This window comes from Orcinus orca, chromosome 2 (genome assembly GCF_937001465.1).
Source record: "Orcinus orca chromosome 2, mOrcOrc1.1, whole genome shotgun sequence".
Lineage (NCBI taxonomy): Eukaryota > Metazoa > Chordata > Mammalia > Artiodactyla > Delphinidae > Orcinus > Orcinus orca.
The window spans coordinates 95,425,211-95,452,377 of NC_064560.1; the positions used below are offsets into that span (position 1 = coordinate 95,425,211).

At 49.0% G+C, this 27,167-nt stretch overlaps 2 protein-coding genes across 6 annotated transcripts in view; one reads left to right on the forward strand and one right to left on the reverse strand.

Annotated features, from left to right (window-relative positions):
- CA12 (carbonic anhydrase 12) overlaps positions 1 to 25,113 on the forward strand; it is a 61,216-nt gene extending 36,103 nt beyond the window's left edge. Inside the window, exons 3-11 of one of the 4 annotated variants that reach the window (XM_033437091.2) lie at positions 4,210 to 4,389; positions 5,291 to 5,433; positions 10,601 to 10,696; positions 11,537 to 11,600; positions 11,827 to 11,984; positions 13,331 to 13,460; positions 22,411 to 22,443; positions 23,313 to 23,400; positions 24,168 to 25,113. In XM_033437091.2, the coding sequence (XP_033292982.2) occupies positions 4,210 to 4,389; positions 5,291 to 5,433; positions 10,601 to 10,696; positions 11,537 to 11,600; positions 11,827 to 11,984; positions 13,331 to 13,460; positions 22,411 to 22,443; positions 23,313 to 23,400; positions 24,168 to 24,237 (962 nt within the window). In that variant the 3' untranslated portion in view covers positions 24,238 to 25,113. Of the gene's footprint in view, positions 1 to 4,209; positions 4,390 to 5,290; positions 5,434 to 10,600; positions 10,697 to 11,536; positions 11,601 to 11,826; positions 11,985 to 13,330; positions 13,461 to 22,410; positions 22,444 to 23,312; positions 23,401 to 24,164 lie in introns of all 4 variants that reach the window. The other 3 variants (XM_033437090.2, XM_033437093.2, XM_033437092.2) reach the window with 3 other exon arrangements.
- APH1B (aph-1 homolog B, gamma-secretase subunit) overlaps positions 1 to 27,167 on the reverse strand; it is a 114,626-nt gene that overhangs the window by 32,091 nt on the left and 55,368 nt on the right. The window lies entirely within an intron of this gene.

Below are 27,167 nucleotides of genomic sequence, written 5' to 3' on the forward strand. Positions count from 1 at the left end.
TCCCAGGAGAGGTTTTCTGGCAGCAGAGCGCTTGGCATGAGTGTGAAAGCTGAGAACAAGTTGAAAAATTACAGCCTGGGCAGTAGCTGCCAGCGAAAGAAAGTGCAGTGTTAGATCAGCAATGACGTTGCTCACACAGAGGCTGCAGGGCAGAAGGGAGCCTGCTGCCTACGTGCCTGATACTGGGTGTCCTGGTGCCCAGCCACATGGCACCTCTCTCTCTCACTCACAAGCCACAGAGATCAGAGGCTGCTCTGACAACGTCTCTAGCCATGTAGGCAGGGGACACAGCCATCACACGCTGGCGGAGAGTCCCGTGAACTGCAATGAAACCCCATACTCAGCAGATCGTCTCCCAGGCTACCAGCCAGCAACCGGATTTCTTTTTCAATGAGTGGCCCCAAACAGAACAAAACCTCACGCAGGTACACTAGAAAGCTAGGAGGGTAACTTTTGAACCTGAGCAAGTAACATCATTTTTCTTTACTTTTTATAGGAAAAAGAAAATTATGTGGGGGAATAGAGAGAAACTAGGGGGTTTAATATAGGTGCATGCTTCCCTGGAGAGGAACAAGCAGAAAATTAGTAAGAGAATCCAGCTCAGGAAACATGTGAGGGCCTGCTCTATGCCAGGCATTGTGGACAAGGCAGGGGTGAATGAGACATGGTCCCTGCCTTCAAGGAGGTCATGGGAGAAGGAGGATACGAGCGTGCACGAAATCTCCTGGATAAATAATGAAATAGAAGGCATGGAGGTCCTGTGACCCAGGCAAGGTAACTCTGTTACTAAGCCAAAGTCTGTCTTTGGGCAAATCACTTCATCTCAATTTTTCGTCTACAGAATGGGGCATTTCTTGCCTTGTTGACCCCATGGAGTTGTAGAGGTGTAAGGATCAAAACTACTAACATCACCATCATCACCATCACCATCACCATCACCATCACCATCATGAGGAGGAGGAGGGATAGAAGAGGCTTCCTAGATCCTGCTACCCAAAGGGCCTGTGATGGGCACTCAGGACGAGTGCTTCCAGTGGTCAGCAGCCCAAACCGGCAGCACTGCCCACTCTCCCGCCAGCCCCAGGAGCAGCAGCGCCCTGTGCCCTTGTTCCCACAGCTGGTTCCCACTGGGCACCTCGTCACATGCCCAGGAACTGCCTTTGGATGAGCAATTCTCTCCAACCCGTTCCAACCGGCCTGATACAGAGGTGAAGGTGCTTAGTCCTAGTAATCTTAAGAAATCTCAGAGCTTGAGAGTCAGAAGGGACCTTCCAGAACATAGTGTCCACCCCTCCCATTTGTACAAAGGGCAAAGGAGACGAAGGCAGGGAAGGTGACTGGCTTGAGGTCACTCACGGAGGTGGAGGGCGGGGGACGGCTGGTGCTGGAATCTGGTTCTCTGGAGTCTCCGGGTCCAATACAGCTGCTTCTCTTTCCTAGGAAGGTTTTGCCACCACTGACTCTGTTGCCTTTTTTTTTTTTAATTTTTTTTATGTATTTATTTTTGCCGTGTTGGGTCTACGTTTCTGTGCGAGGGCTTTCTCTAGTTGCGGTGAGTGGGGGCCACTCTTCATCGTGGTGCGCAGGCCTCTCACTGTTGCGGCCTCTCTTGTTGCGGACACAGGCTCCAGACGCGCAGGCTCAGTAGTTGTGGCTCACGGGCCCAGCTGCTCCGCGGCATGTGGGATCCTCCCGGACCAGGGCTCGAACCCGTGTCCCCTGTGCCAGCAGGCAGACTCTCAACCACTGCGCCACCAGGGAAGCCCTCTGTTGCCTTTTATATCCTTAGTCTTTTCTGCTCCCAAATACCTAATTTGGCCAACTTCCACGAAAGTATTTAGGGCAAAAGGAAAATTCCTCCTCATAACCTTTCCCCAAGCTCTCTGTTCTTTGGGGGTCTTTCATTCTTTGGGGAAGATGTTTACTCAGTGCCTGTTATGCATGTGATCCTAAGCACGACATGGGTTCACAGAGATGAAATGGGATGGCCCAGTCCCCTCTTCATGAAACCTTCAGGGGAGCTCTGGCTCTGGGAAAAGAAAGCCCTTCTTACTCAGTTCCCTTTAGCTATGTGTTCAAGGGGAGATCTCTTTGCCACACCTCTTCATGTCCTGAGTTTTTCCATTCATGCCTGTCTGGCAGCTTCTGCCACCCTGGCTGTGGGCCCAGATGCTGTTGTGAGAGAGAAAAGGCTGGCAGCCTCACTCTTGAAGGGCTGCCACCTAGGAGCTGCGCTGCTTCCTGACCCTCAGGGCTGGCATGATACCTCTTGACTGCTTCATCTCTGAACCCTGTGGTCTCTAAGGGATTCGGTTTTGCCCCCAGCTGAGTAACTGCCCTAATCCAGTCTGCCCCCTGGAGTGACTGCCTTGGTGTCCTCCAGCCTGCCTCTCCGCCAGTCGCCATCTTGGTGTAGTTGAGTTGCCTTGAGTCCAGGGCTTTGAGGCCGTGGAAAGAAAAACAATACAGTTCAGTGGAAACTCTGACATGTGAGGGTTGGGAAAACTGGTGTCCAGTGAGAGGCTGGGTTGGAGAGTCTGAAATCCCTTCCAGCTCCAACATTTCTGAAAAGGTATACCCGAAGGCTGACAGCCTGAAATATTAGAGGGTTCTCCTGTGTGTGTCCAGACCTAGGACCAACTCGTCATAGCATTTCAAATGAATGTGGGCACCAAGTTTTGCTTCTGACTCTCCCTACTCTCAGGTGAGGTCCCCTAGTTAGAGAACAAGATGTAGGGGATGGGGATTCTGTGAGGCCGGTGTACACACACGCACTCCTGTGAAATGGTGCCGTGGTCTATGGCAAGGGTGCCCAGAAGACGTGGTATTCCTTCCCCTTCTGCTCTAGGTGACACCTTTCCGTGTGCTGAAATACTGATGAATGAACTCCAGGTGGCAAACCTTGGTTCCCAACTCCTAGAGAGCCCACAGGGCACCATGGTTCTACTCTAACGAGCCGTGACCTGCCAATTATTTGCTTTTCTGGAGAAACCTCAGCTTGAAAATCCACTTAATTACCATGGGAGATAATCTTTTAAACATAGCCTTACATCCCTGAAAGACTTTTCCTTGTGGGAGTAAGAAAGTGAACATGGGATTGGATTGTTTATTTTCATTTCCAGGGGAAGGACTATTACCTGGTAGTTAGCAAGAAGCCTGAGCCCTGGAGAGTTTATTTGATAAGTCCGCTCCTCCTCACTGCTAGTTTGTCAATTATATTGTAATAATTAGTTTGTAATATTGTCATACTTTTCCCCAGCGTAAACATTGCATTTAGCTCCGTGATTCCGGGCTTATAATTACTTGATATTTTCCAAGCTTCCCTATCAGGTTGGGGGTTTTTACTTGCTCTAGATGTGGGTATTCAGAGTCAAGGTCCTCAAGGGTTTCCTATCAGGAAGATCATACCTGTAAATCACCAACCTCAAAGACCTACCTGGAGTTGGAGACAGACTCCAATTTTTCCAACGTGGGACATCCCAGTGGATTAAATAAATTCTTCCCCACTAGGAGAGGGAAGGGTGGAGGGGCAATATAGGGGTAGTGGAATAAGAGGTACAAACTATTAGGTCTAAAATAAGCTACAAGGATATATTGTACAACATGGGGAATACAGTCCATATTTTAAAATAACTCACTATATTGTACACCTGTAACATATAATATTGTACAGCAACTATACTTCAATTTTTAAAAAGTACCAAAGGAAAGAGAGCCATAGGTTTTAAACTGAACTTGAACAACAACAACAACAAATGTCCTTAGCTTCTAAAAACACAAAAAAATTATAAAATAAAAAAAAAATCTTCCCCACTAGAATGTCAGCTTGGGCAGCCCCAAGACCCAGAGCAATTCCTGCTCATAGGAGGCGTTCAATGCACAGATGCTAAGTTGCTGAGAGTCACAAGGTCTTCGCGTGGAATGGATGTGCATCGGGTCGAAATATGAACAACTGACAGAATACTGCAGAGTCCCTGCCACGGGGCTGCTCTGGTCCCTCTTTCCCCACATCACTTCAAAAGCAAATGGTCTGGAGGCATTTGCATGACCTGGTTCTGTAGGCTGGGGTCTCTGGGCCTTAAGAGTATACCTCTAGGGATTAAGAAAAGAATAGAAAAGGAGTGATTGTATTGCACACAGAATTAGAAGGTGAGGAAAAATCTTTAGTGGAAAACGGATTAAGTCATGGACCTGAATCTCTCCTTCCAGGTCCTGACGGGGAGAAGAGCTGGTCCAAGAGCTACCCATCATGTGGGGGCCTGATGCAGTCCCCAATAGACCTGCAGGATGACATCCTCCAGTACAACGCCAGCCTTGTGCCCCTTGGCTTCCAAGGCTACAGTGAGTCTGCCAACCAGCAATTTGTCCTGACCAACAATGGCCATTCAGGTGAGGGAGCGACCTCCAAGACCTGAAGGGGTGTCTGAGCTTTCCTCAGCTCCCTGGCCTCTTCTGTCTGCCGGGGCAGGGGGTAGGGTGGGTTCTACTGAGGCACCCAGGAAGGAGGGCAAAGGGGAGCCTTGAGGGATGCTTGGACCACTCTCTCCAGGGGATGCTGCAGGTCCTGGGCTCGGCTGGTTCTGCCGGGGTGGTATCTCTCAGAAGCGGCACATCTCTTGGGATGGGAGAGGGGACAGGCCTGAGCCCCTTGGCCTATTGGATATGGTGCGGGAGTGAATTCTGGGGCACCGTGAACAACTCAAGGGGCCACACAGTTTACTGGGGGCCTTGCCCAGTCTTTGGAGTCAGACCAACCCGAATTTGAATCGTGGCTTGACTACTTATGAGTCATGAGACTCTGGATGAGAATTTTAAACTCCTTGAGGTTTCATCTGGAAAATGGGCATATTGATGTGTACTGTAAAGACTAGAGATTATGTACGTTAATATCCAGAATAGAGAAGTGCTTAATAAAGAGCGATTATTATTGTTGTTGTTGTTATATAATTCTACAGCTTGGCAGATACTTCACGACAGGTTCTATCTTCATAGCCAAGTGTGTAATACATGGATATATAAACAAACGTTCATCCATTGGTCTAAATTAGTTCCTGACATCATTTTCCAAGGGGAACCAAGACGGTGCTTGTGACACTGGAATAGCTTTAGTGAAAGGGGGACATTCTCAGAGAAAGAGCCCAGGTTTCTGACCTACAGGCTGCATCTCTCTGGTCCCCACCTCGCTGTATCCACTCGCCCCTGTCTAGGCCCTGGGCAGGTGATGCCTACCTGCTCTCAGGCAGTACTCAGCTGGCCAGGGCTCTGAAGACTGCCCCTCCTCTCCCTGCAGTGAAACTGAAACTGCCCAAGGACATGCACATCCAGGGCCTTGGGGCCCGCTACAATGCCTCGCAGCTGCACCTGCACTGGGGGGACGAGAATGAACCTCACGGCTCGGAGCACACTGTGGGCGGGAAGCACTTTGCTGCCGAGGTGAGTGGGGCGGCCCGGCTGGCAGAGGATTCCCGGCGGTGGGTGGTCTGGCACCCTTCCACTTGGCTGGTGTGCAGACAAGATCAGAGCACAAGGGGTGAGGTGGAGGGGGCCGTCTCACTCTACACACCCACCCCAGCCCTGCTGGCAGCACAGGAAGGTACGGCCACTCCGGCCACGCTGCAGCTCACCCCCGGTGTCCCGCTTCCCTTCCTCTCCTGAACTTGCTGAGTTTGTTTCCATGTCTTTTACTGAGTGATGCTGCTCAGAAAGCAGTGAGTGCTCCCAGGGGGGCACAGTGGGACACACATGCCCCTTTTCTAGACATCGCCCTTCTGTTTGCACAGATTAAGATCCCACCAGCTTGTGTGGCTGACATCCCACTGCCATATCATACAAGGCTAAGTGCTCCCCCAGCTTTTCCGTTTTCTTCATATGCTATGCTGCTTGCATAAGTTTTTCCCATCCCATCTTTCCTTTCGGGCATGGGCTGTGCTTGGAGCCTGGGGACCCGGGTCCAGGGTCACTCTTCTATTTGGCCACAAATCAAGGGATGACTGGCATTATAACGCGTAGGGCATTGTGGCCATCAGAGACTCACTGAGGATAGCCTGGGACATCATCACAGTGTTGCGTTACGTTGCCCTGAGGTGCTACCCCAAATGCCAAAGAAAACAGGAAGAGGAGCAGAGCTTCGCTCCTGCACTACAAGTGTTCAGCGGAGGCTGGGGGATTGACCTGCTCCTTTTCAGCGTTCCCGTGGGATTGCACTTGGGGGTGTGGTTCTGAATGTTTAAAGGGCAATAAATACAAAGGGATAAATGCTACTGATTAGCTAACGGAGCCTGTGGTAAACAGTGATGCGACCATTCCCCTCTGTTCTTAAAGGCCGAACTGCTTAATGTCTTAGGCTAATTAGAGGTCGAGTTACAAGAGGTGGAGGAGCTATAATTCTGGCCCAATAGGATGGCCCTACTGGAAGTGCACATATTCCAGACCAGGCCCCTCTCTGAACCTCCAGGACTGCCATTTCTTTCAGCCTAACTGCAATAAGGAGGCTTCTATTTTCCCACGGGGGGTAAAGGAGTTAGGGTGTAGGCTGAGAGGGTTTGGGCATTTAAAAACAGTTACTGAATTTTCTGCTATTAAGCCACATCATCAGACCAAGAACCTGGTGAAGATGGACCATAAATGTCAATAACAGAGAAAAAACATCAAGGTGACCCTAAAGTGGCAGATTCTCTATGGAGGGTCCTTGAAAGTGTAGCAGTTCTTCTGGCTTGAGTCTATATAAGAAGACTCTCTTAATCCTCTCAGCAGGGAATTCCCTTCTGTTTGTATTAGTCTTCACCTCCTCTTGATTTCATCTCAACAAGTGAGAAAAGTGCTAAAACAGAACACAAGCTCAAAGGTCAGCTGTAAAAAGAAATAAGGATCGCGACTTCCCTGGTGGCGCAGTGGTTAAGAATCTGCCTGCTAATGCAGGGGACACGGGTTCGAGCCCTGGTCTGGGAAGATCCCATATGCCGCGGAGCAGCTAAGCCCGTGAGCCACAACTGCTGAGCCCGTGTGCCACAACTACTGAAGCCCACACGCCTAGAGCCTGTGTTCCACAACAAGAGAAGCCACCACAATGAGAAGCCCGCACACCTCAACGAAGAGTAGCCCCCGCTCGCTACAACTAGAGAAAGCCTGTGCGCAGCAATGAAGACCCAAAGCAGCCAAAAATAGACAATAAATAAATAAATTAAGAAATAAGAAATAAGGATCTAGGACCTTCAGGGTTTTAGCCACATAGAGTTCTGCACTATTTCCCAAAGCAATGCCAGGCCAAGATGGTGTGGGGCAGTGTGGAGGCTACATCCTTTGGAGGGGAAAGATGGTAAAGGAGGAGCCCCTAAGAAATCCTTAATACAGGACCATTAAAAAGAAGAAATAACTTGATATAATTTTTTTTTAATTAGAAAGGGCCACTTGAAAAGTGGGGAACATTGAGCTGTATTCATTAAAATATGCTTGAATTCTATTTATAATCACATAAGATGGGAAAAGAGATTAACGAAGAAAAAGGAAAAGGGAGGTAAAATCTCAGTGTGTCATAGTCTCAAGAGGCAAAGAATCAACTAAAATACACATGATCATATATAATATAGTTTTTTGGAGGACAGGTGATACCACCTTTAGGATTAAAAATCAGGTTAAACAAAGTAGGAGGATGACACTCCTGCATGTCTAAGGGGCTTTATCAGAATGAAGTCATGTCTATAAGCTCCTAATGTCCAGAAGGAGAATGTAGAATAGACATAATATATTTAAACTACCCAAAAATTACAGGAATTTTTCTGTGAAGAATGATAAAGATTTCCAACAACATGCTTTACTGTTTAAAGCTTTAATACCTGAAGAAAATATAACATTGATCATAGAAAAATCAATCCAAGGCATGACATAAGGGAGTTTGTGATACAAATATTACCTTAAATATGAGGTATTCAAAGGTGATGGAAAAAACCAGATATGTTCTTAGGCGCCTTGAGTGAGTAAGTGTGAGAAGGAGTTATTTAGAAGTAAGTGAAGATGTGAAGATGCCCAGATAGGGGTTCAACCAAGGAAAGTGTGTTAGGTATCTATTGCTACATAACAAATTACCCTAAAAATTAGCAGTTTAAGACAACAAACATTTATTATCTTGCAGTTTCTGTGGGTAAAAAAATTGGGAGCAACTTAGGGGACTGGCTCTGGTTCAGAGTCTCTCATGAGACTGCTGTCATGGTATTGGCTGGGCTACAGTTACCTGAAAGCTCGACTGGGGCTGAAGGATCTGCTTCCAAAATGGCTCATATGGTGGACAAGTTGATGCTGGCTATTGGCAGGAGGCCTCAGTCCCTTGCTACATGAACCTGTTCATAGAGTTGCTTGGGTGCCCTTATGACATGACAGCTGGCTTTCTCTACAGTGAGTGATCCAAGTGTGAGCAAGGCAAAAGCCACAATGCCTTTTATGATGTGGTCTCAGAAGTCATATATTATCACCTCCACCTTACATGATTTATTAGAAGCAAGACATTTAGTCAATGCCACACCTGAGGGGAGAGGAATTAGGCTCTACTTTCTGAAGAACGAGTCAAAGAATTTGTGGATATATTTTAACACATCACATAAGGCAAGAGAGAACAGACAAACAGCAGAGCAGCCTTGCTGGTAGACCTAAGACAAACTTCATTTCCTGTATAAAGCTGATGACAAGTAATACAAACTATTCCCCTTTTGCCAACTGCCAAGAGGTCCAGCTATAACCCTTTAGAACGGGCTAGAGGAGCCTCTGGCAGGAAACGAGGGATTATCTGAGATTTTTAGGAACACTTTCACTCTACAAATATCTATCCACCTGTTTCCTGAAGGCTGGAATTGTTTTAATATTGAGGCAAAAGCCACATCTGGAGAGAAGAGACAACAAAGAAAATGACAATTGAAACGAACACCAATGCAGCTGAAAATGGAAATATTTACTACCCAATTGATGGGGAGTCTCAGATCACAGACTTAACCTTGTCATGTAAGGGGAGGATGACAGATTCCAAGAGAATCAGGAGAAAGGACTGTGAAATAAAATGGAGTCACTTACGTCAAGGGGTTTTAAAATGGAGCTGGGAGGCCATTAAGGAGGTGAACCTTATGCACGTCCTCACCAGCGGGAACCATGAACTTCTGAACTGGGCCAAACCACCAATACTCCATGGACTCTGCAAGAACACCTGCAACTTGTCACATTAACGAACTTTTCCCTCCCTCTAGTAACAGCCTTAGTATTCAACCATGTTTAGCCAAGACTAGCTTCTGCCTCCAACTTGAAAATTACAAAATTCTTTGTAATGCAAACCTCCCTTCTTTGCCTTTAAAAGCCCCTTTCACTCCCTAGCAGGACACTGTTTGGGAAGCTACCCAAATCTGTGTGCCCCAAATCGCATTCTTTGATCCAAATAAACATGTTTTTTGCTTAAGAAAAAAAAAATCAGGTTAAACATTGACAGAGCTTGTCATAATAATGTCTTAATGCTTACCTAGACTGTTTTTTTTTAATTTTTTAAGACTTTTTTTTTTTAGAGCATTTTAGGTTCACAGCAAAATGCAGAGGAAGATACAGAGATTTCTCATATACTCTTTGCCCTCACACATGCATAGCCTCCCTCGTTATCAACATCACTCATCAGTTTACCTAGACTTTTTTTTTTTTTTTTTTTTTTTTTTGCGCTATGCGGGCCTCTCACTGTTGTGGCCTCTCCTGTTGCGAAGCACAGGCTCCAGATGCGCAGGCTCAGCGGCCATGGCTCACGGGCCCAGCCGCTCCATGGCATGTGGGATCTTCCCGGACTGGGGCACGAACCCGTGTCCCCTGCAACGGCAGGCGGACTCTCAACCACTGCGCCACCAGGGAAGCCCTACCTAGACCTTTTAAACCCAACATTTCTCAAAAACTTCTCTTTTCCTCACTTTAATAATGATAAGTAATTTCTGCTTTGAAAAAAAATGAGTTTAGAATGGTATTTTGGGGTCTACATTCATGAAGTAGCATTTTTGTTTCATGGTCTCTTAAAATATAGTTGATAAAACCTGTATAAAAGTCATGTTGTGACTGTCTCCACCTGAGAGATAAATGCATGTCCTGCTCTGGGTACAAGTATGATTAAGTTACAGTTGGAGGTTTACTGCCCCGGCCCCCAGATCAAATGCAGAGTGGCCGGGCTTAGGCTGGGCAAGCCACATGGGACCATTTTGCCCCAGGCTCCAGAATAAGTAGGAAGAATCAGAAGGGAGAAGTGCTCCAAAGTACCCAAGCTTTCTCACAGCTAGTATAAAAGCCAATGTGTTCATTCATTCATTCAATATCTATTGTGTACCTGGTACTTTTCAAGCACCATATCAGACACTGGGATACCATGAGTGAACAAGATAGACAGACTGGCCTGGTGGAGTTTGCAGTCTAGAGGACTGAGAGAAAAGGGAACACTGGGGTGGCCATGAGGCAAGGGTCTGGGAGGCCGAATCTAGCTGGGGTTGGGGGTGGTCTGTCCCTCCCATTGGATTCCAGTCTCCTGCAAAAGTGAAAGCTTCCCATGGGTCCCTATTCCCCTGATGGATAGCAACTCATCTCCCCTCTCCCACTGCAGCTGCATATGGTCTATTATAACTCGGACCTGTACCCCAATGCCAGCATCGCCAGTGACAAGCCAGAAGGCCTCGCGGTCCTAGCTGTTCTCATAGAGGTAAGAGATGTTGAGAGGCATTTTACATGAAATTTGATGTCAGGATGACATCAGACTTGGCATTTGGTTCCATGCACACCTGTCTGTTCCGTTTCGGCTGTGTCTTGACTCTAGAGCAGGGGCTATTTCCCCACAGGGTTCCTGCTCTCTTGGCCTGGAGGCAGCCCTTTCTGTGGCTGGACAGCAGGAAAGGGCATCTCCTAGGTGACACTGGGAAGATGAGTCCTAGTCTCCAGCCCTATTGCATAATCAAGGAACTGCCAAGTTGGACAGGGCCTGTCGGGGGTGGGGGAGTCATTCACTGCTGCCCCATCACATGCCTGATACAATTTCCAGCATCCAAGCTCCATCCTTTATAGGAAGCCCAGCATAAGTTCTTTCCTTAGTCCCAGAACATGGGAACACCTCCTGATTTGCTTGCATTTTTCCCCCTAAGGAGACAGCACGTATGTCGTTTCTCAACATACTTACTTGCCTGACTTGGCTTGCATGAACTAAAGCTCCCTTAAGTTCTGGTTAGAGAACATGCTATTTGTGGCCTTTAAGCTCACAGCCAGATAATCAGGAGCACAAGCTCTACCTGTTGCTCTGGGACACCCCAGCCCCAGTGCCTTGAGCTGGAAATAGGATGTCCTGAGATGCAAGAGGGCAGGACCATTCCGCCAACCCCCTAACAACCTAGTGATGCATCATAACTGTCCTAGTAAAGTGCATCCTTTGGGGAGGATCTCAGCAGTGGTGATTACACACCCTCAGCAGAGCCCTTCCATTCACAATTGTCAAGCCAAGCTCAGCCTATTGAATTCTGTCCCTGTTCAACCTGCCCCATCTCTATTGCAGATGGGCTCCTTCAATCCGTCATATGACAAGATCTTCAGTCACCTTAAAGATGTAAAGTACAAAGGTGAGAGGTCCTTGGAGGCGTATTCACCCTCTGTTGGAGAAGAGTGTATTCACCCTTGTGTGATCTGAAGAAGAACCCATGCAGGGGGCCGGGTACTGTCTGTGACCAAGTCCCAGGATCAGATGGCTCAGAATGGGGCTAGTTCACCTTCCTAGTCTGTCATATGCTCAGCTGCACCTCTGCCTTGGGGAGCAAGGTGACATCATCCCCCAACATGTCTCTCCAGGCCAAGAAGTGTCCATTCCGGGTTTCAGCATTGAGGAGCTGCTGCCGAAGAGGCCTGAGGAGTACTACCGCTACCGAGGGTCCCTGACCACACCTCCTTGCTACCCGACCGTGCTCTGGACGGTTTTCCGGAACCCTGTGGAAATTTCCCAGCAGCAGGTAACTGTCGTGCTCTTTCTTGTCAGAGAGCACGTGGTACCTCGGACCCTACCACCACCCATATCATGATCAACGACTTGATTTCCTCACTTAAGAGTTTCACTGGCAGCTATTCAAAACCTCTCCAAATATCACAGGGGCTTGGAAGCACTTCAGAAATTACAGGCTGAGCTTCAAAAGTGGAGCTATCAAGTCAAGTGGGGAAAATGAATCTGTCTCTACAGTTCTTTAAATAAGAGCTGTTAAGCTGCGTTTCCTAATATATCCCTCAGTGGATAGTGTCTACCTCCCAGGCAGGAAAGAGCATGGCTCCTTTACCGGGGCAGAATAAAGACAGGATCAGGTTAGACTGTTTAACAAAGCCGAGGGGATGGGGATTACAGCAGTGAGGATCTCTGCCCTCAAGAAGTTCACAGTCTAGTGTAAAACTGGGGGACAGAGTCCTTGGGAATCATCTCTAACCCTCTCATTTCTTAGGTGATGAAAGCAAGGGTTAGAGAGTTGAGGAAACTTGGGGATCACCAGCTGGTTAGTGACAGAGCGAAGACCCAAAGATAGAGCTGAGTTCCAGGTCACTGCCGGTGTCTCTACCCTGCAGCTGAGTTTCATCAGTCGGAAGTATGGCTGCCCAGGAAACGGGGCCAGGGGGCCGCTGCACACTGGCTCACGGCCCCCACCCGCTTCATGAGCCAGCACAGCTCTCACTGCTGCTCCTTCCTTTCTACTATGAGCTATTGATCTGAGTAACCTCGATAAATGGCAGCAAGTAGGCTGACAGGAATAAAGACGTGATGAATCAAGAGAGAAAATGCTCAGAAAGGCAGTAATATGTCCTAACCCAGAAACTGCCTTGGAAACAGTTACATGATCTACATGGGTGTATGAAAATACCATGGAACTAGAAGTCCGATGACCTGTGAGCCTCTTGCCTCCCTCTTTTGGTTCCTCTTGATGGGACCATCAGACTAAGGCCCAGGCCCCTCTGATTCAGAGCTGGGTCCTGAATGAGGCTCAGGAGAGGAATGCAGTCTCCGTGGGAGGCTGAGGAACCCCTCACCACCCCAGGTTTCCCTCCCTGCAGGGCAGATTTCAGGCTCAATCAGGATCTGACAGCACGAACCCTTCCGGCAGCCCCGGGAGGTGGGAAGACAGTGGGAAGACACACGGGCTCGCCGAGCCCCATCACTCAGACACGCGCAGGGGAGGGGCAGCTTCTGGCTTCCCCACTGCTTTCTCAAGGGTCTCCCGCCAGGCCTCGGAGGTGAGATCTGGTGGTCCTTTCCCTCGAGGTCAGGCAAGGGGGCGTCACTCTGCCCGTGGGGGGTGTTTCTGCTCTTCCCCCGCAGCTGACGGATTTGGAGACAGCCCTGTACTGCACACGGGTGGAGGACCCGTCCCCTAGAGAGATGATCAACAACTTCCGGCAGGTCCAGAAATTTGATGAGAGGCTGGTGTACGTCTCCTTCCGACGTGAAGGTGAGGAGATGCAGTGTGTGGCGAGTGCGGAGCCGAGATGTCTGTTTTGTGTGAAATCGGGTGCCCTGCTCTTGGGCACTGTCACTGATACCCTTAGGAGATGGGTTAAGAGCACCCTGGCTGCCAAGGGAACCAGATGCGTGAGGAGCTACCGTGTGTGGGTTTACTGAGGTCTCCCTCCACCGACCCTGACTTCCCTGAGCCTTGGTAGAGAAGCGCGAGCCAGGCCCTCCAGGCGCGTGGACCACAACAATCATTAAGTCTGGGAGTCTCCCACAGATGGGGAAGAGAGGATGTTCTGGGGGCCTCTCTGCCCTGAAGAACTACCTACCCCTTCTCCTAAGATACATGATAGGGCCCTTTTCATGAGATCAAACCTTCTAACTTCTTACAGGCTTTCTTGGCATCAAGGCCCATCTTTGGCCTTGCCAGGTGATTCCTGGCACCACCAAGGTCCAGGGATGCTCCTTTGTAAGGTTTTAGAAAATGGGCATAACCCACATCCGAGCCACAAGCAGCTCATGGTCTAATGTAGCAGGGCCCGTTAGACAAGAAAGTATCTTCAGAACTGCCTTTTGTCTCATCTCCTTGAAGCTTGCACAGGCATCCGAGATCTATACGGAATGAAGCTTAATAGTTCGGTTTCTTCCTGAGCTATGGAAGCTCAGTTCTTCCTTTTAAATCCATAACCATAACCCCCCAGATGGACAGTTAACATCTTGACTCGCACGGTATCTACATCAAGACAGCTGAAAGCTGGGGGCCCGGGGAAAGGGGTGAGGGGCCCACACTCTTCAAATCACTAAGTTCACTTTCTCACATCGCTTGTGGCCAAGCTGGGCCAAGGGTTCATATTTAAGGATGACCATTAACCCACTTGTCAGAGAATTAGCTCTCCTCGTCTCACATGGGGCACCTTGTTCTGTTGTTGTTCCTTTCATAGTGTGTGAGATTGTAACTGTCACCTGCTAAGCTTAGTGGACCACAGGAAGATTGAATTTCAAGGCCCTTGCCAGAAAGCTTTAGAAACATGCCCTTCTGCACTGACCCACACATATGGTCAGAATTACGTCCTTCTCTGTCAGTTACTTAATCAAGAACTGTCCAAGAATTTATCTTTTGTGTTCTCCTCTCCAGATGTCAATAGTCAAGGTCATCTCCCTCTTTTCACCAGTTTCTTGGTCTGCAAACTGAATCTATAAACAATGGCCCCTCCTAAAAATAGAGGATGTGCATGATGATAACTATACCAACTCCTTTTCCAGGAAATACCTCAAATGCATAGAATTATCCCCTGGTGTTCTATTCTGGATATAACATTCTCTTTTCCTATTTTTCTAAATGAAGTATATAGTAGTCAAGGGTTAAACGGAAATACTTCAACTCTTAAATAAAATAAAACTCCTCCTGAGATAAGGGACTCTGCCCACATAGATCAGGTAGAATTTTCCTTGTGATTCAAGGATAATAGTCAGCTCTGTTCTCTGTGCTAAGTCTCTACAAGTCACCAGGGATGGTGTGACAGATACTCCCCAACAGTCAGTAGACCCAGGTTCAAGGCCTCACCTTGTTTCCTCCTGGCTATATGACGCAGGCAAATCATGTCCCTCCTTTGGCCTTGGTTTCCTCAGCCATAAAATGATGGGTTGGACTAGGTGAGTTAACGTCCTTTCGGTGCTAACATGTTCTGATTCTAAGTGGACACTAACAACTGTCCATCCTGACTTCACGTTGCAGGGACAGTGTGTGAGGGCAGTTACAGAGGAGCAGAAGAAAGTATGCAGGAACTTGACATCCAAAAGTAACCCCCACGTGTACAATGAACTGTAGCCTCGAGGATAATTAGCCATCTTCTTAGACCAGTTCAGGTCTAAGCTGGCACCTGTAGAGCAGGCAGTGCGGTCACGCTGGTAACAGAGCGTTTCAGTAGACCCTCCCAGTCTGGCTGGGGGAGCTTGAGGGGCCTCTAAGCAGAAGCCCCCAGACCGGCTCCAGCTCAGGACGTGGAGATCACAGCCCTAATGCAGCTTTGCCGCTGCCCCTCCAGCATGGCTTACCCAGAGCTGCTGCTTGCAAAGGCTGGGCTGGGCTTTCTCCCTCGAGTAAGAATCTGTGGCAGTCTAAGGCAAACCTGTTCATTTGAAGGCTGATTATAGAAACTTGGCCAGAATTCTCCCTTTCCCCTCATTTCCCAAAGACTCGGGCAGCAAATGGGGCTGTCTCCTAAGAAACAAGGATGAGGCAGCCCCAAAGGAGTGAAGCCCCAAACCTCATCCCTCCAGGGGCGCCTGCAATTCACAAGGGCCTTCTCACACCACCGTGGTGCGGGTGTCAGACTGTAACATGTCCTTTCAGATGGATGGGGTAAGCTTGTTTGTCAGTGGGAGCCTTGAGCAATTTGGACTCAATTGTTTGCAGGCTCTTCCACTGAGGCATGTCTGTAATTAGGGGCTGGTTTAATTCAGGGTCTTCTCTGAAAGTTAACAGGAACTATGGGGCTGGAAAATGAAAACTCTGGAGTTTTCTGCCAGGAAAAAAGTAATGTTAAGGAAATCCTTTATGAAAGAAAGTGCATGGACCTTGAGAGGGGGATCTGAGGTTTAACCAAATTGGAACAACTGGGACTGAATCACTTAACTGGATGCTGTATTTTCTTCAACTGTACTAGAAAAGGAACACAGAGCTTGGTTTCTGTCCTTAAGAGGTGTAGAGTCTATGACGGCCCTAGGGCAGGGTTTCTCAGCCTTGGCATCAGCACGTCAATACTGACATGTGGGGCTGGATAATTCTCACTGTGAGGGCTGCCCTTTGCACTGCAGGATGTTTAGCAGTGTCCTTGAACTCTACCCTCTAGATGCCAGCAGCATCCCCCCCTTGTGACAGCCAAAACATCTCTAGACATTGTCAAGTGTCTCTGGGGGATGAGAGGCAAAGTTGCCCCTGATTGAGGACCGCTGCCCTACTGATAGTACAATGACTCTCCTAGGCCCAGAACTTTTTTTTCCCACTCCTATGACAGGATTCTAGGGTTTTATATCACATGCCCTGGTCTTTATTCTATTCTATCCCTGTTTCCCATCTTCCTTTAGGATTTGAGTAGGTACTCTTCTTGTATAATTGGGCAGGGCCAAGGCTAAGAGAAGCAGACGAGAGAGAACTATTCACCCTTCAAAGAAGCATACCAATTCCTTCACCAGGGGTCCAGGTGCCTCTGAGGTAGCAACTTTCTTCAGAATCCCCTCATCATTCTGTTCCTTCCCTTTCGTATGACTTTTTTTCTCTCTCATGTATGTTGTTTCTTGTTGCCTTTGGTTAAAATGCCCTGTCCTTGTGGAGAGATGAAAGTCACGCCAGGCACTTTTTTTCAGCTCTTAAAAAGTGCCTCTTCCAAGTGGCACAAATGGAAGTCTTGAGCTGAAGAGAGGAAACAAGACTCACGTCCTCCAGGTGGGGTCTTAGAGAGGAGGAACACATCCTGGGAGCAGTCCAGATCTCCTAAGAGTCAGCTGCCCGATGTGAGGAAGGAGAAAGACAGTAGAGGCACATCTATATAGTTCAGGGGCCCGATTCTCGGTTCCCCAAAGTTGACCTCTTCCCAGCCAAAGACACCCACACTGGGTCCAGATGAAAAAGGGTAATAAAGCCAGACCAATAAAACCCAAATGCCAATGTTATCAAGTTCTATTTTCAACATGTCAGGGCAAGGAAAACTTGAAGGCCAAGAGGAAGCCCAGAAGTTTCTATAATCGTGCCTTCAGTGCGCTTGCTCTGAGCGAGTGCATGTCACATGCCTCAGAGCCTGGAGCCAGCTGAGGCGACGCTTAGACAAGGACGCTGGGCAGTCGAGGGGTAGGGCTTTCCCCCTCAGCAGAGCTGTGGAGTAGCCTGATTAGAATCTGCTTGACCCTGAGGGACCTGGGTAGTTTCATAAAATGTTTAAAAAAGAGAGAGAAAAAACCTTACAAAGCTAAGATGGCTAATTATCTAATTTTTTGAGACTAGAATGTATGCTTTGTGGTTATTGACCTTGTCAACTTTCTAAAAGTCCCTATTTATAAATAAACTCTATTAGATGGAAAAAGATTAATTCTTCCAAAGGATCCAGGTGAAAGACCAGAGGAGTTCCCCTTAAAATCGCCTACCCCAGATACAGGGTCTGAATAGTCAGGAATGATCGTCGAATGTGCTAAGAAGTGGAGTCCTAGTCACAGCTAATGCAGTTCAACACACCGCATGTTACTGAGCACGTCCCACGTTAGCCACTGCGGGGAACAGAAAAGCCCACCAGGGATGTTCTCTTGCTCCCAGCATAAGCCTCTGGGCTAGACAGCGGGAGAAGGGGTCAGGCGGAAAGCTGATCCTTCCAGCAAGTCTCCCCTGCTCCCATCCTGCCCTGCGGGGCCTCCTTCAGCATGGCAGGTGCTTTCATGTGTGCATGCTATTGAGTTTTGCACACATGAGTCCCTTTGTCTGGGATGCCCCTCACCTCTTCCACCAGGAAAAATTTTCAAGACCCAACTCCAACCATATCCTGCCAAAGTCTTCCCCATGCCCCCGAGGGTGACTTACAGTCTCCTGCTTCAGTGCAGCTGAACTTGTTCATCTGTGTTACAGTTTTTAGCACACCACAGGGTAATTATGTATTACCACGCAGAAAAAAAAAGAAAAGAAAAAACATGCCTCTATTACCCACACAGCACGAGCCCCTTAAAGCAGGGGCTGTGGGCATCTTACTAGCCTTTTGTGCCTGGCGCTCATTACAAGTCTGAAGGAATGGAGCCGACCCGTCTCCCTTCCCCTCTCCCCACCAGTGTCTTCTCTGCAGAACCATCTACACAGAAGCCTAACTGGTTGTCAAGTTTTAGTTTTATGAAGTTTTATTTTGCTTTGTTATCAATTTGCCAACAGCATTTAAATCAATCTATTTGTTGAGGAAAACGTAAAGATCAGAACATAGCTGTCAAGTGTTAAAGGTCCGGGATGGGATGGGGGTGCTGAGGGATGCCGTCAGGCCTTCTGTCATCTGGCCTGACAGGGGTAAGAGCCCCGGTCCCACCACCTGTCATTCCTGCAGCACAAACAGCCTGACCCCCAAAGGGAACTGAGAGCATGAAGCACCAGGGCTGCATAATAACCCTCGCCCACCGTCCCAGGGTTTAGGCCCCCTCAGAGCAGCACGGCTCTCTCTCCTGGGCCTGCATGCCTGCAATCTGGAAGGCAAAGCCCTCAGGCCCTAGCACGGTCATAGAAAACCAGTTCCCACATGTAATCTGGCGGCATCTTTTGGGCAGATTTATTTGTAGAAATTATTTCTTCAACGGGGTTCCACAGTGTTAAGAAAAACTCCAGTAAAATATGTCCTCTTAAGATAGTTACGCTCTGTGGTTACGGAGGGCATCTTCCTTGCTTTTCTTACCAAAGCATCATCCAAAGAGAGGACCAGCATTTCAGTTACTTGAGTCTATGGCTTGTATTAAGCATAATAACAAGAGTTTTACCATCTGAAACTGGATTTTATATATTTAAACTCTCAGATCCCTGCTAAACCAAAACTCTCCCTGCCTCTTTTATAAGACTGGAGGCTGCTAAAGACATACACCTATATGTATACACACCTAATCACTGTGCAACATGTCACTTACTAAAACAGTCCATACTTTAAAATAATACACTGAAAGGAAAAGGATTGTATTCCTTTTTTTCAACACTCTGTTTGAATAAACAGAACTGCAAATCGACCTAGAAAATGCTAGACTTCTTTCAGGAACTGCAAGCTGTGTAAATAAGGTGCTTGTTCCTCCCGCTGGACTTTTATGTGTGCGCACCTGAGGCTTCAGAAGACCTCAGACGCAGTTAACCAGCATCCTCGTGTCCAGCAAGACGCCCGTGGAAGACGCAGCACCTGAGCCAGCCAGACAGGGAGCAGTGCCCCGTGGCGAGCAGCTTGCTCATCTTCTCGGGGGCCTGCACCTTCCCGGGTGAGGCATGTAGTACTGGAGTTCTTCTCTATCTGTGTGATTTCCTTCTGTGTGTCGTACTGCCCTTCTTCTGCTGACCCTGACTTGCACCGGAGCCTTGTATGGAGAGCAGGCAGCTCTCCCACGTCTGTGTGGCACGTGCCCTCATACCTGCCAGCTCAGGGGCCCCTTCGTTGCGTTCTCACCCCGTGCCTCTCATGGGCCGTCTCTGTCAACCAGCCTGTCTCGTTTCTCCTGTCTGGCCCACTGTGCTTCAGTGGGAACTCCCTGTCTCATCTGCCATTCAGAAACCATTTCTGTGTTTAATCTGCAAGTGAATCTTTGCCCCTCCCTGCACCATCTTTTGATGCCTGTTCTCTGCAACAGCCCAGAGGCACTGTGGGGATGCAGGCTTCGGCTTCTCTCTCTGGGCACTAGTTCTCTAGTCGCCCCAACAGGTCTCCTGCTGCCTTTTGGGACCTCCCTTCTCCCTTTAGTTAGCAGATGCTCTGGCATCTGCCTCCAGTGGGACCCAAGCCCTGCGCTTTATCCAGCTCGGCAGAGGAGCTCTGCTCCTCGATGCTTGGCGCTGTCTCACCTGGCAGGAGATAGCATCCCAACGTCATCTTCCTGCCCTGGGGTTCCTGGCGGGTAGAATTCCCACGAGGCGCCGCCCTCGCTGCCATTCCTCTTCCCAAGGGGCTTATGCTCTTCGCTTGCTCAGTCAAGCTGCTTTGTTTTTTGCTGCATCAAACACTGGTCTGTAAAGCATCTGTCCCAGTCTCTGGGGACTTCCTTGTCTTCATACCTGCTTGGTCTTGTTTCATTGTTTCCAAGGAGAGGCAACTTAGGCCCTAAGAAGTCATCATCCGGGAGCAAGGAACCCACGTTAGAGCCCTGGATTACATTAGGCTGTTGTTTATAGGGCCTGATACAGCCAAGGACACTGCTCAGTGACACAGGAAAGCCAGACTCTCCCTCCAGATCGGCCACCCAGCTGCGCCACGTGCGCACGAGAAAAGTCTCGTGCCTGCGGCCTTGCTTCCAAGCCCTCACGCCGCTCCCTAAGCCCATGGCCTGAGGGCACCTCCTCCAGCCCCAGAGCGGGGCTGTCAGTTGTCTGGGGGCCTGTGTGGCTCTCAGGATGTTTGAGGTGACTGTGACAGCCACGACTTTAGAGGCTTAGCCAAGTGGTTAGGCTTACTAGCAACAGTCTTACGTGGCAAGAACTAGTTCAGTACCACAAGCATCTGGAGCTTTAGGAACAAGAAATAGTGTATTTCATCAAAAAGGCTTGGAAAAGAAATCACGACTAGTTGGGTTTTTCTTCAGTGGTGGTTGTTTTTAAGATCCTAGAGGCCTTGGTTACCTCTAGGTACCTTAAAAAACAAAACAAAACAAAACAAATTATAGTGTGCAGAGGCCACAGGCCATGCAGGGAACAGAACATGTGCTGTACAAACACTTGATGCTTTTCCCAGGCGGAGACTCACGTCCTGAGAATCTCCCCAAGCCACAGACTGGTCCCTGTGTTCAGGGCAGGGAATCGAGCGAGGGGAGCCACGCTCTCTGCCACCTGGGAGGCCGTGGGCTGCCAGTGGTGGCCGGCAACAGCCAAGAGAACAGGCCACCCTGCCCTTTGTGGACGGCTTCTATCCATACCTGCCCTGCTTATCCTTTCAACAGGCTGGGGCCACCCGGGAAGCCAGACCAGGGACAACTAGGGCCCAGCCGTGGACCAGGGAGGCTACTGGCTCAATATTAGACTGTGAAGGAAGACAGTAGGGAAAGAACTTGGGGCTGATGGCCCCAGGGGAATCAGCCAGACTGGGGCCAGATGGCAGGAGAAGGGGCTGAGCAAAACCTCACCCTGCAGTCTCAGGTCTGGTTCCCCAGGGTATCAAGTGCCCCAAGGGGAGGTGGTCCCTGGCCCTCTGCCTGCATCTCACACTTGATCGGGGCTCTCCCAGGGTCTCCGTCGCCATGGTGGGCTCTATGGGCACAGGCTCTCCTGAGTGTCTGGCTGGGTGGCCACCATCTGCACAACTCTGGCTTCCAGTGTGAACTGGAACAACCCCCCATCCTCTCCCCCGCACCACAAGCTAGAAGTTTCTACTGAGATCAGAAAACCACCAGACAGGCGGGTGTGTGTAAGCAGAGACTTTCTTTAGATGGAGAATCTGACTGGAAGAATGAGGAGTAGTTCTGAGAACATGGAAGCAGCTGGGGTAACCTGGGGGCTCTGTGACTGGGGGCTCTGTGACTGGGCTCCTCTGTGTTACTCGAGAGGACAGGCTCACTCAGGGCCCTCTCCAGAGAGGTTCCTAGCAGGCTGACCATGGGATTTCACCTTAGATCACTGGGCACTATTTCAGCCCCACGGAGGACCCCACTAACTCACCCCATTCATCCCCAACAATAACTTGCTGAAGAAGCCACGCTCCTCTGTCTCCATGTAGCAGGGAAGAGAGGCTGGTATGGTGGAGGGGCTTCTCCAGTTTGTCCACCGGGGCCAAAGCAAAAATAGAACCAAACCATGACAACAGTACTGGATGGGGATGGGTGGACAAGGCTGGTGACAGGTTCCAACCAAGCTCTGCTGGCCCCAGCCAGCTAGAACCTGGCAGCTTCCTTGCTGAGGAAGAGAGGTAGGTGCCAGAGACGCAGATGACAGCCCACCAAGGTAGACTCTGATTCTTACCCTTCCTCACCTTCCAAGTTGACCATATTGTATCAAAAACTGAAGTCTTAGCCACGCAAAGAGACGGTTGTGATTAAAGGAGCATCAGAGGGAGGGATCACGGTGCGAACTCCCTGGGTGGGCAATTCCCTCTACCCCATCAGGCACCTGAGCCAAGAGTGAACGTCCCCAGGAGGGCTGCATCAGCCCTGTACCTCCACCCAAACAAAAGGTAGAGCTTTGCTCAACACACTGGTCAAATATGCCAGGGTTTGACTTGGTTAATTTCTGGTCTTTTCCTCTCCCTTTGAAGGGCCAGACGCTACCTACACAGGACCGAGTCTGGGTAGGTGGCCAACCGGCCATGCATGCTGCAGCTGGGTGATCCCTGTGGTTCTCGGTGTGATCTGGGCCTGTGATTCTTCAAGCCCATCCTCTCTGCTTCTCTGTGCTATCGCTCTGACTCCTGACCCCCCTCCTCACCGTGTGTCTTACCCTCAAGTCACTCTCTGATTCAAAGAGGAGCTGCCAATCAAATGCTCCCCTAATGAACGACCTAATCCCTTTATAGCATGGGTACGTTCAAAAAGCCTATCCAAGACCTTCTGTTTGCCAGGATGGGAAGCCATTGCCTAAAAACTAGGCCTAAGCCCAGTACGGAGGTTGGGTGACCAGCCAGTTGACCTTGGCAACGGGCCCTGGTTGTTTTGGACTGCTTAGGACTGTGTAATGGAACTTGGGGCCAAAGCTGATAAAGAGGCATCTCAAGGGGCCTTAAATCCAGCAAGCAAAAATGGAATAAGTTCTTACTCTGTAGCCCAGGGTTTCTCAAAGTGTGGTTCGTGGACCACATACATCAGCATCAGCTAGAGGTGTCTGGTTAAAATGCAGATTCCTGGGCCTAACTCTCGATTGAATCAGAGTCTCTGAGGGTTGGGCTCAAAAATAGTCTACATCAGACACAAGCTCTTCAGATGATGCTGGTGCAAGTTTGAGAACCCCTGCTGGAGAATCACTACAATTTGCAAATGGCCCCCTGTGAGTACTCCAGCCAATCCTGCTAGGCCAAAGACCAGAGCCTAAGAACAGAGATGGGGAAATTACACCTTTCTGTGGATGATTCTGCAGCTGTCACCTGACTGTGCACACACGTGCTACGGGGATGACATGAAGGGGAAGGGAGGATTGTAATGAGTGTGCACTTCCCCTCAACAGGTATCGTCCTTTTCGTGGCCCTGGCTGGCGTTCTGGGCATCTGTATTGTCCTGGCAGTATCCATTTGGCTTTTCAGAAGGAAGAAGAGGTGAGCTGATTTGGGCCCAAGATGGGAGTGGGTGGCTTTGTGTCCATGAGGATTGATCTGTTCGGGAAGGCAGCCTGCAGAACGAAGAGCCCTGTCACCTGTACCAACACTTATCCTTGGTTGGTTTGGGAGTGCCATTTCCCAGACACCACTGATCCAGTGACACACTGGATGCTGGTGGTTCAAGAGTCATTGAGCTCAGAGTTGGAGGTGGGTCTGCCAGCTTTGCTGCCCCTGCTAAGACCTTGGACAAGCCTCTTGATTTGGAAGGGAGGTCCCATTTACCTACACACAAGCACCAAGGCTGTCTTCTTTCTAAGATCTTGACATCCGGTTTTTCTTCCCTGAACCCAGAAGAAAACTGAGGGAAATTTTTTGATTTCTTACTCACGTTGATGCCCTTTGCTTGTGTTTTTATTGTCATGTTTAGTTTTTCCTAAAACCTAGTTTATTTTTCCTGCCATGAAAAAAAGAGGTTGTCAGAAACCCTGTAGGAATCAGAGATTTGAAGCAGGGTGGTAATGAGACCTTCATCAAAATGCAGGTCTAAGTATCGTCAAGCGTTAAAAGAGAACAGTTGAAAAATGAACAGGTTCCCTTTTGGTTAATGCTTTATTGGGGGGCGTTTCCTCCCAAGACCAACAGAACTGGAGAAAGGTCTCCAAAGGAGGAATCTGACTTGCCTCATTCCATAGCTGAGTTGGGCTGCTCTTGCCTCTCTTTCCACTTTGACTAACAACACTCATGTGTCCTTGCTGTTCCAGCAGCAAAAAAGTTGCCAACAAAGGAGTCATCTACAAACCGGCCATCAAGCAGGACGCTGAGGCCCATGTGTGAGGCCCTGGCACGCCCAGGCGTGTCCAAGGAAGGACCTGGCTTTGGACACGGCCTGTTGTGGCTCCCTGGACACTTGAAATACCTGAGGGTTCTCTGGAGTTCCACCCACAAGCACCCCAGACCCTTGGGGGACCCCACCATCCTGATGCCATGCCACCCCCAGTGGGAGCGTGGATGGGGAGAGCTTGCGTGGGAGGTAGGAAGTCTGAGCTGTCTGCTTCGTGAGTGTGAGACCATGAAGTGGTTCGGATTCGGGGAGCACAAACCACGTCGCCCGCTGCGGGCTGTTAATGGTTAGAAAACACTCTCATCCAGGGCTTCACTTGAATGTGGTTTCCAGTGTCCTGGGAATTCTGCTTTTTGTCCATGCTTTCAGACCAGAACACGGACTCTCTCTGCACTCAGACTTAGGCTCTGCTCTTGAGACTGTTTCCTTCCTCAGGGAAGGGCTTGTTGTCTGCTTTCCTTCTGCTATGACAAAACCTTTAGTCTGACCTTACAGCTGGGGGGGACAGGGGTAACAGGAAGGGTCAAAGTGTCCGAGACAAAAAGAAAACAAGAGATATTCTTTGTAATATAGTAGAGGCATTTTCCAAGTCCTGCCCTTTGTTTGTTTTTTTCTTTGTCTGTTTAACTTCTTTATTGGAGTATAATTGCTTTACAATTGAATCAAACGCACTGAATGGACCTCAGAGAGAGAGAAGACACGTAAGATCTGGAAGAGTCTCACTTTGGAATGAGAACTGAAAGCAGAAGTTGCTTGTCAAGCCCTAAGTGTGAGGACAGAATATTAAGCCCGACCCAAGCTCCTGTCAAGGGTGTTGTTATGTTTCATACTTTACGGATTTTATAAATAATGGGGCTATTCCTTGAAAATGTGTTGTCGCCTTCTCTCTCCTCGAGGAGACGTGAACTCTGAGATGACCTAAGCTGCTTTTGTGTCTAAAGGAAACAGAAGCAAAATGGTTGAAGGGCTTTGTCTCTCCTACCCAAATTTTATCTCTACCACCTTTGCGGTCTGTGTCCCTACTGTCAGGCTGGAATTGGGACCTATCAACTTCTCTGACTTGGAAGAAGATATCAAGCCATGGCTGAGTTAAAGGATATTTTCAAACTATGAAAGCAGGAAGTTATCTGTGCAGGGGCTGGCATCATGGTATTCAGGGACCAGAAATAATGGAATGTTACAGAGATCCTTCATGGTCTTCCCTCCAAGTGACAAAGACAGTTTCTGGGATGACGTAACTCCTTTATTCTCCGCCCTCCGATGTAAGAGCCCAGCAGAGACCAGTTAGTTCCATGACTGAGAAGGAGGCCCCCACCACCAATCTCTCCTGGCTGACACCTTGCAGTTCACAGAGAACCTTCTGATTCCCACTCTCATTTTGACAGCATGAGATGTCCTCCTGAAGCATAGGTTTCTTTAGATCGCCTTTTTCCCTCTCCTCCTCCCTTGATTCTGAGAAGTCTTCTCTCTTCTCTACTGTCTTAACTTTTTGTAGTGATGGCAAGCCCTATGTCTTTGTAGCTTGTTTGCTAGGCGGAGTTACAGGTGGAGACTCGTGTGTGTGTGTGTGTGTGTGTGTGTGGTGTGTGTGCGCGCACGCACAGGTGTGCATGAGACCTCCGACCGCCCTGGAGCCGGGGTGGCATCCGGCCTTGCCACTAGCACACCAGCCTGATGCTGATCAAATGACAGCAGCGACAGCCCTCAGGACTGAGCAGTGGGAATCAGACGATGCTTTCTTGGCCTCGTCCCAAAGTTGCCAATCAGAAACCAATAAAAACCACTCCAGAGCTGTGAGGCTGTCTTTCAAAGAGCTCTCTACAGCTTTTAGGGACAGATTTTGTGAGAGCACAGAGAGAGCATCGTACCTGGCACAATGGCTGTTCATACAAAGGGAGTTATGGGGGAGGTGAAAACAGTGAGTTTTCCTGCCCTCTCCCTCCTCAGCACAGCCTGGGCTCTCGGCCCTCTTGGCTCAGACGAAACAAAGCCAGGGAGAGGGACCCTAGGATCAACACTGTCACCCTCCTCGCTACTCCGTGTGGGACTCCTGAGGACCCAGCCCTGCAGCTGGGAAAGCTTTCCTCAGGTTCTCACTCATTCCCTGACACTGGCTGCCTCTACAGGAAAGCGCTGCTGAAGCTTCTCTGCTTCCCACTGACCCCTGGGAGGGCCCAGGTGCTGTGCTGGGCGCATGGTAGGTGAAGGTAACAAAGACGAGGCCCCGGCTGGGGCAGGGACACAGGGAAGGCCCTGGCTTCTTTGCCTCTCACGAAGGGGAGGTCTTCAGTCTCTTTGCTCTATTTCGTTAGTGTCAAATGGTAAAAACCTATACTTAGTTCCTTAATAAACATTCTAGGACTTTGCTGCATTGACTATTAATCCCATTTTAGGTTCCACCTTAAATTCTTTTCCCCTTCACTCAACTCTCTAAATTTTCATTGAAAATATTTGATCTATATTTAGATTTCATAAAAATTTACCTCTGAAAAAGCATATTCACGTACCCAAGTTGCTCCAAACACAGTTTTCCAAATAACTGAATTATCAGCTTTTAAATGTATTAAAATAAAATAAAATAAATGGAGTTTCTCAGCTTCAGTAGCCACATTCGAAGTCCTCAGCAGCTACGCGTGGCCAGTGGCCAGATACGGAACCCTAACCTCCTTTGACATAGCCTTTGGAAGGGTTAAACCTAGATGACTTTCACACAAAATAAACCCTAGAAGAAAGCTCTGGAAGGTGAGGATGGGGGACAGCATACAGAGATGGGGGAATCCAGAGAGGGTGGATATGGAGGATGGGAGAAAAGAGGGCATAGGAAAATCAGGCCCAAGGGAAGCAGGCCAGCAGCCCTTAGGCGTGGCTCCCCTTATCCTTGCACCCCTTCCCCTCGCCCCTTCCAGGGGTCCCCAGCCCTCTC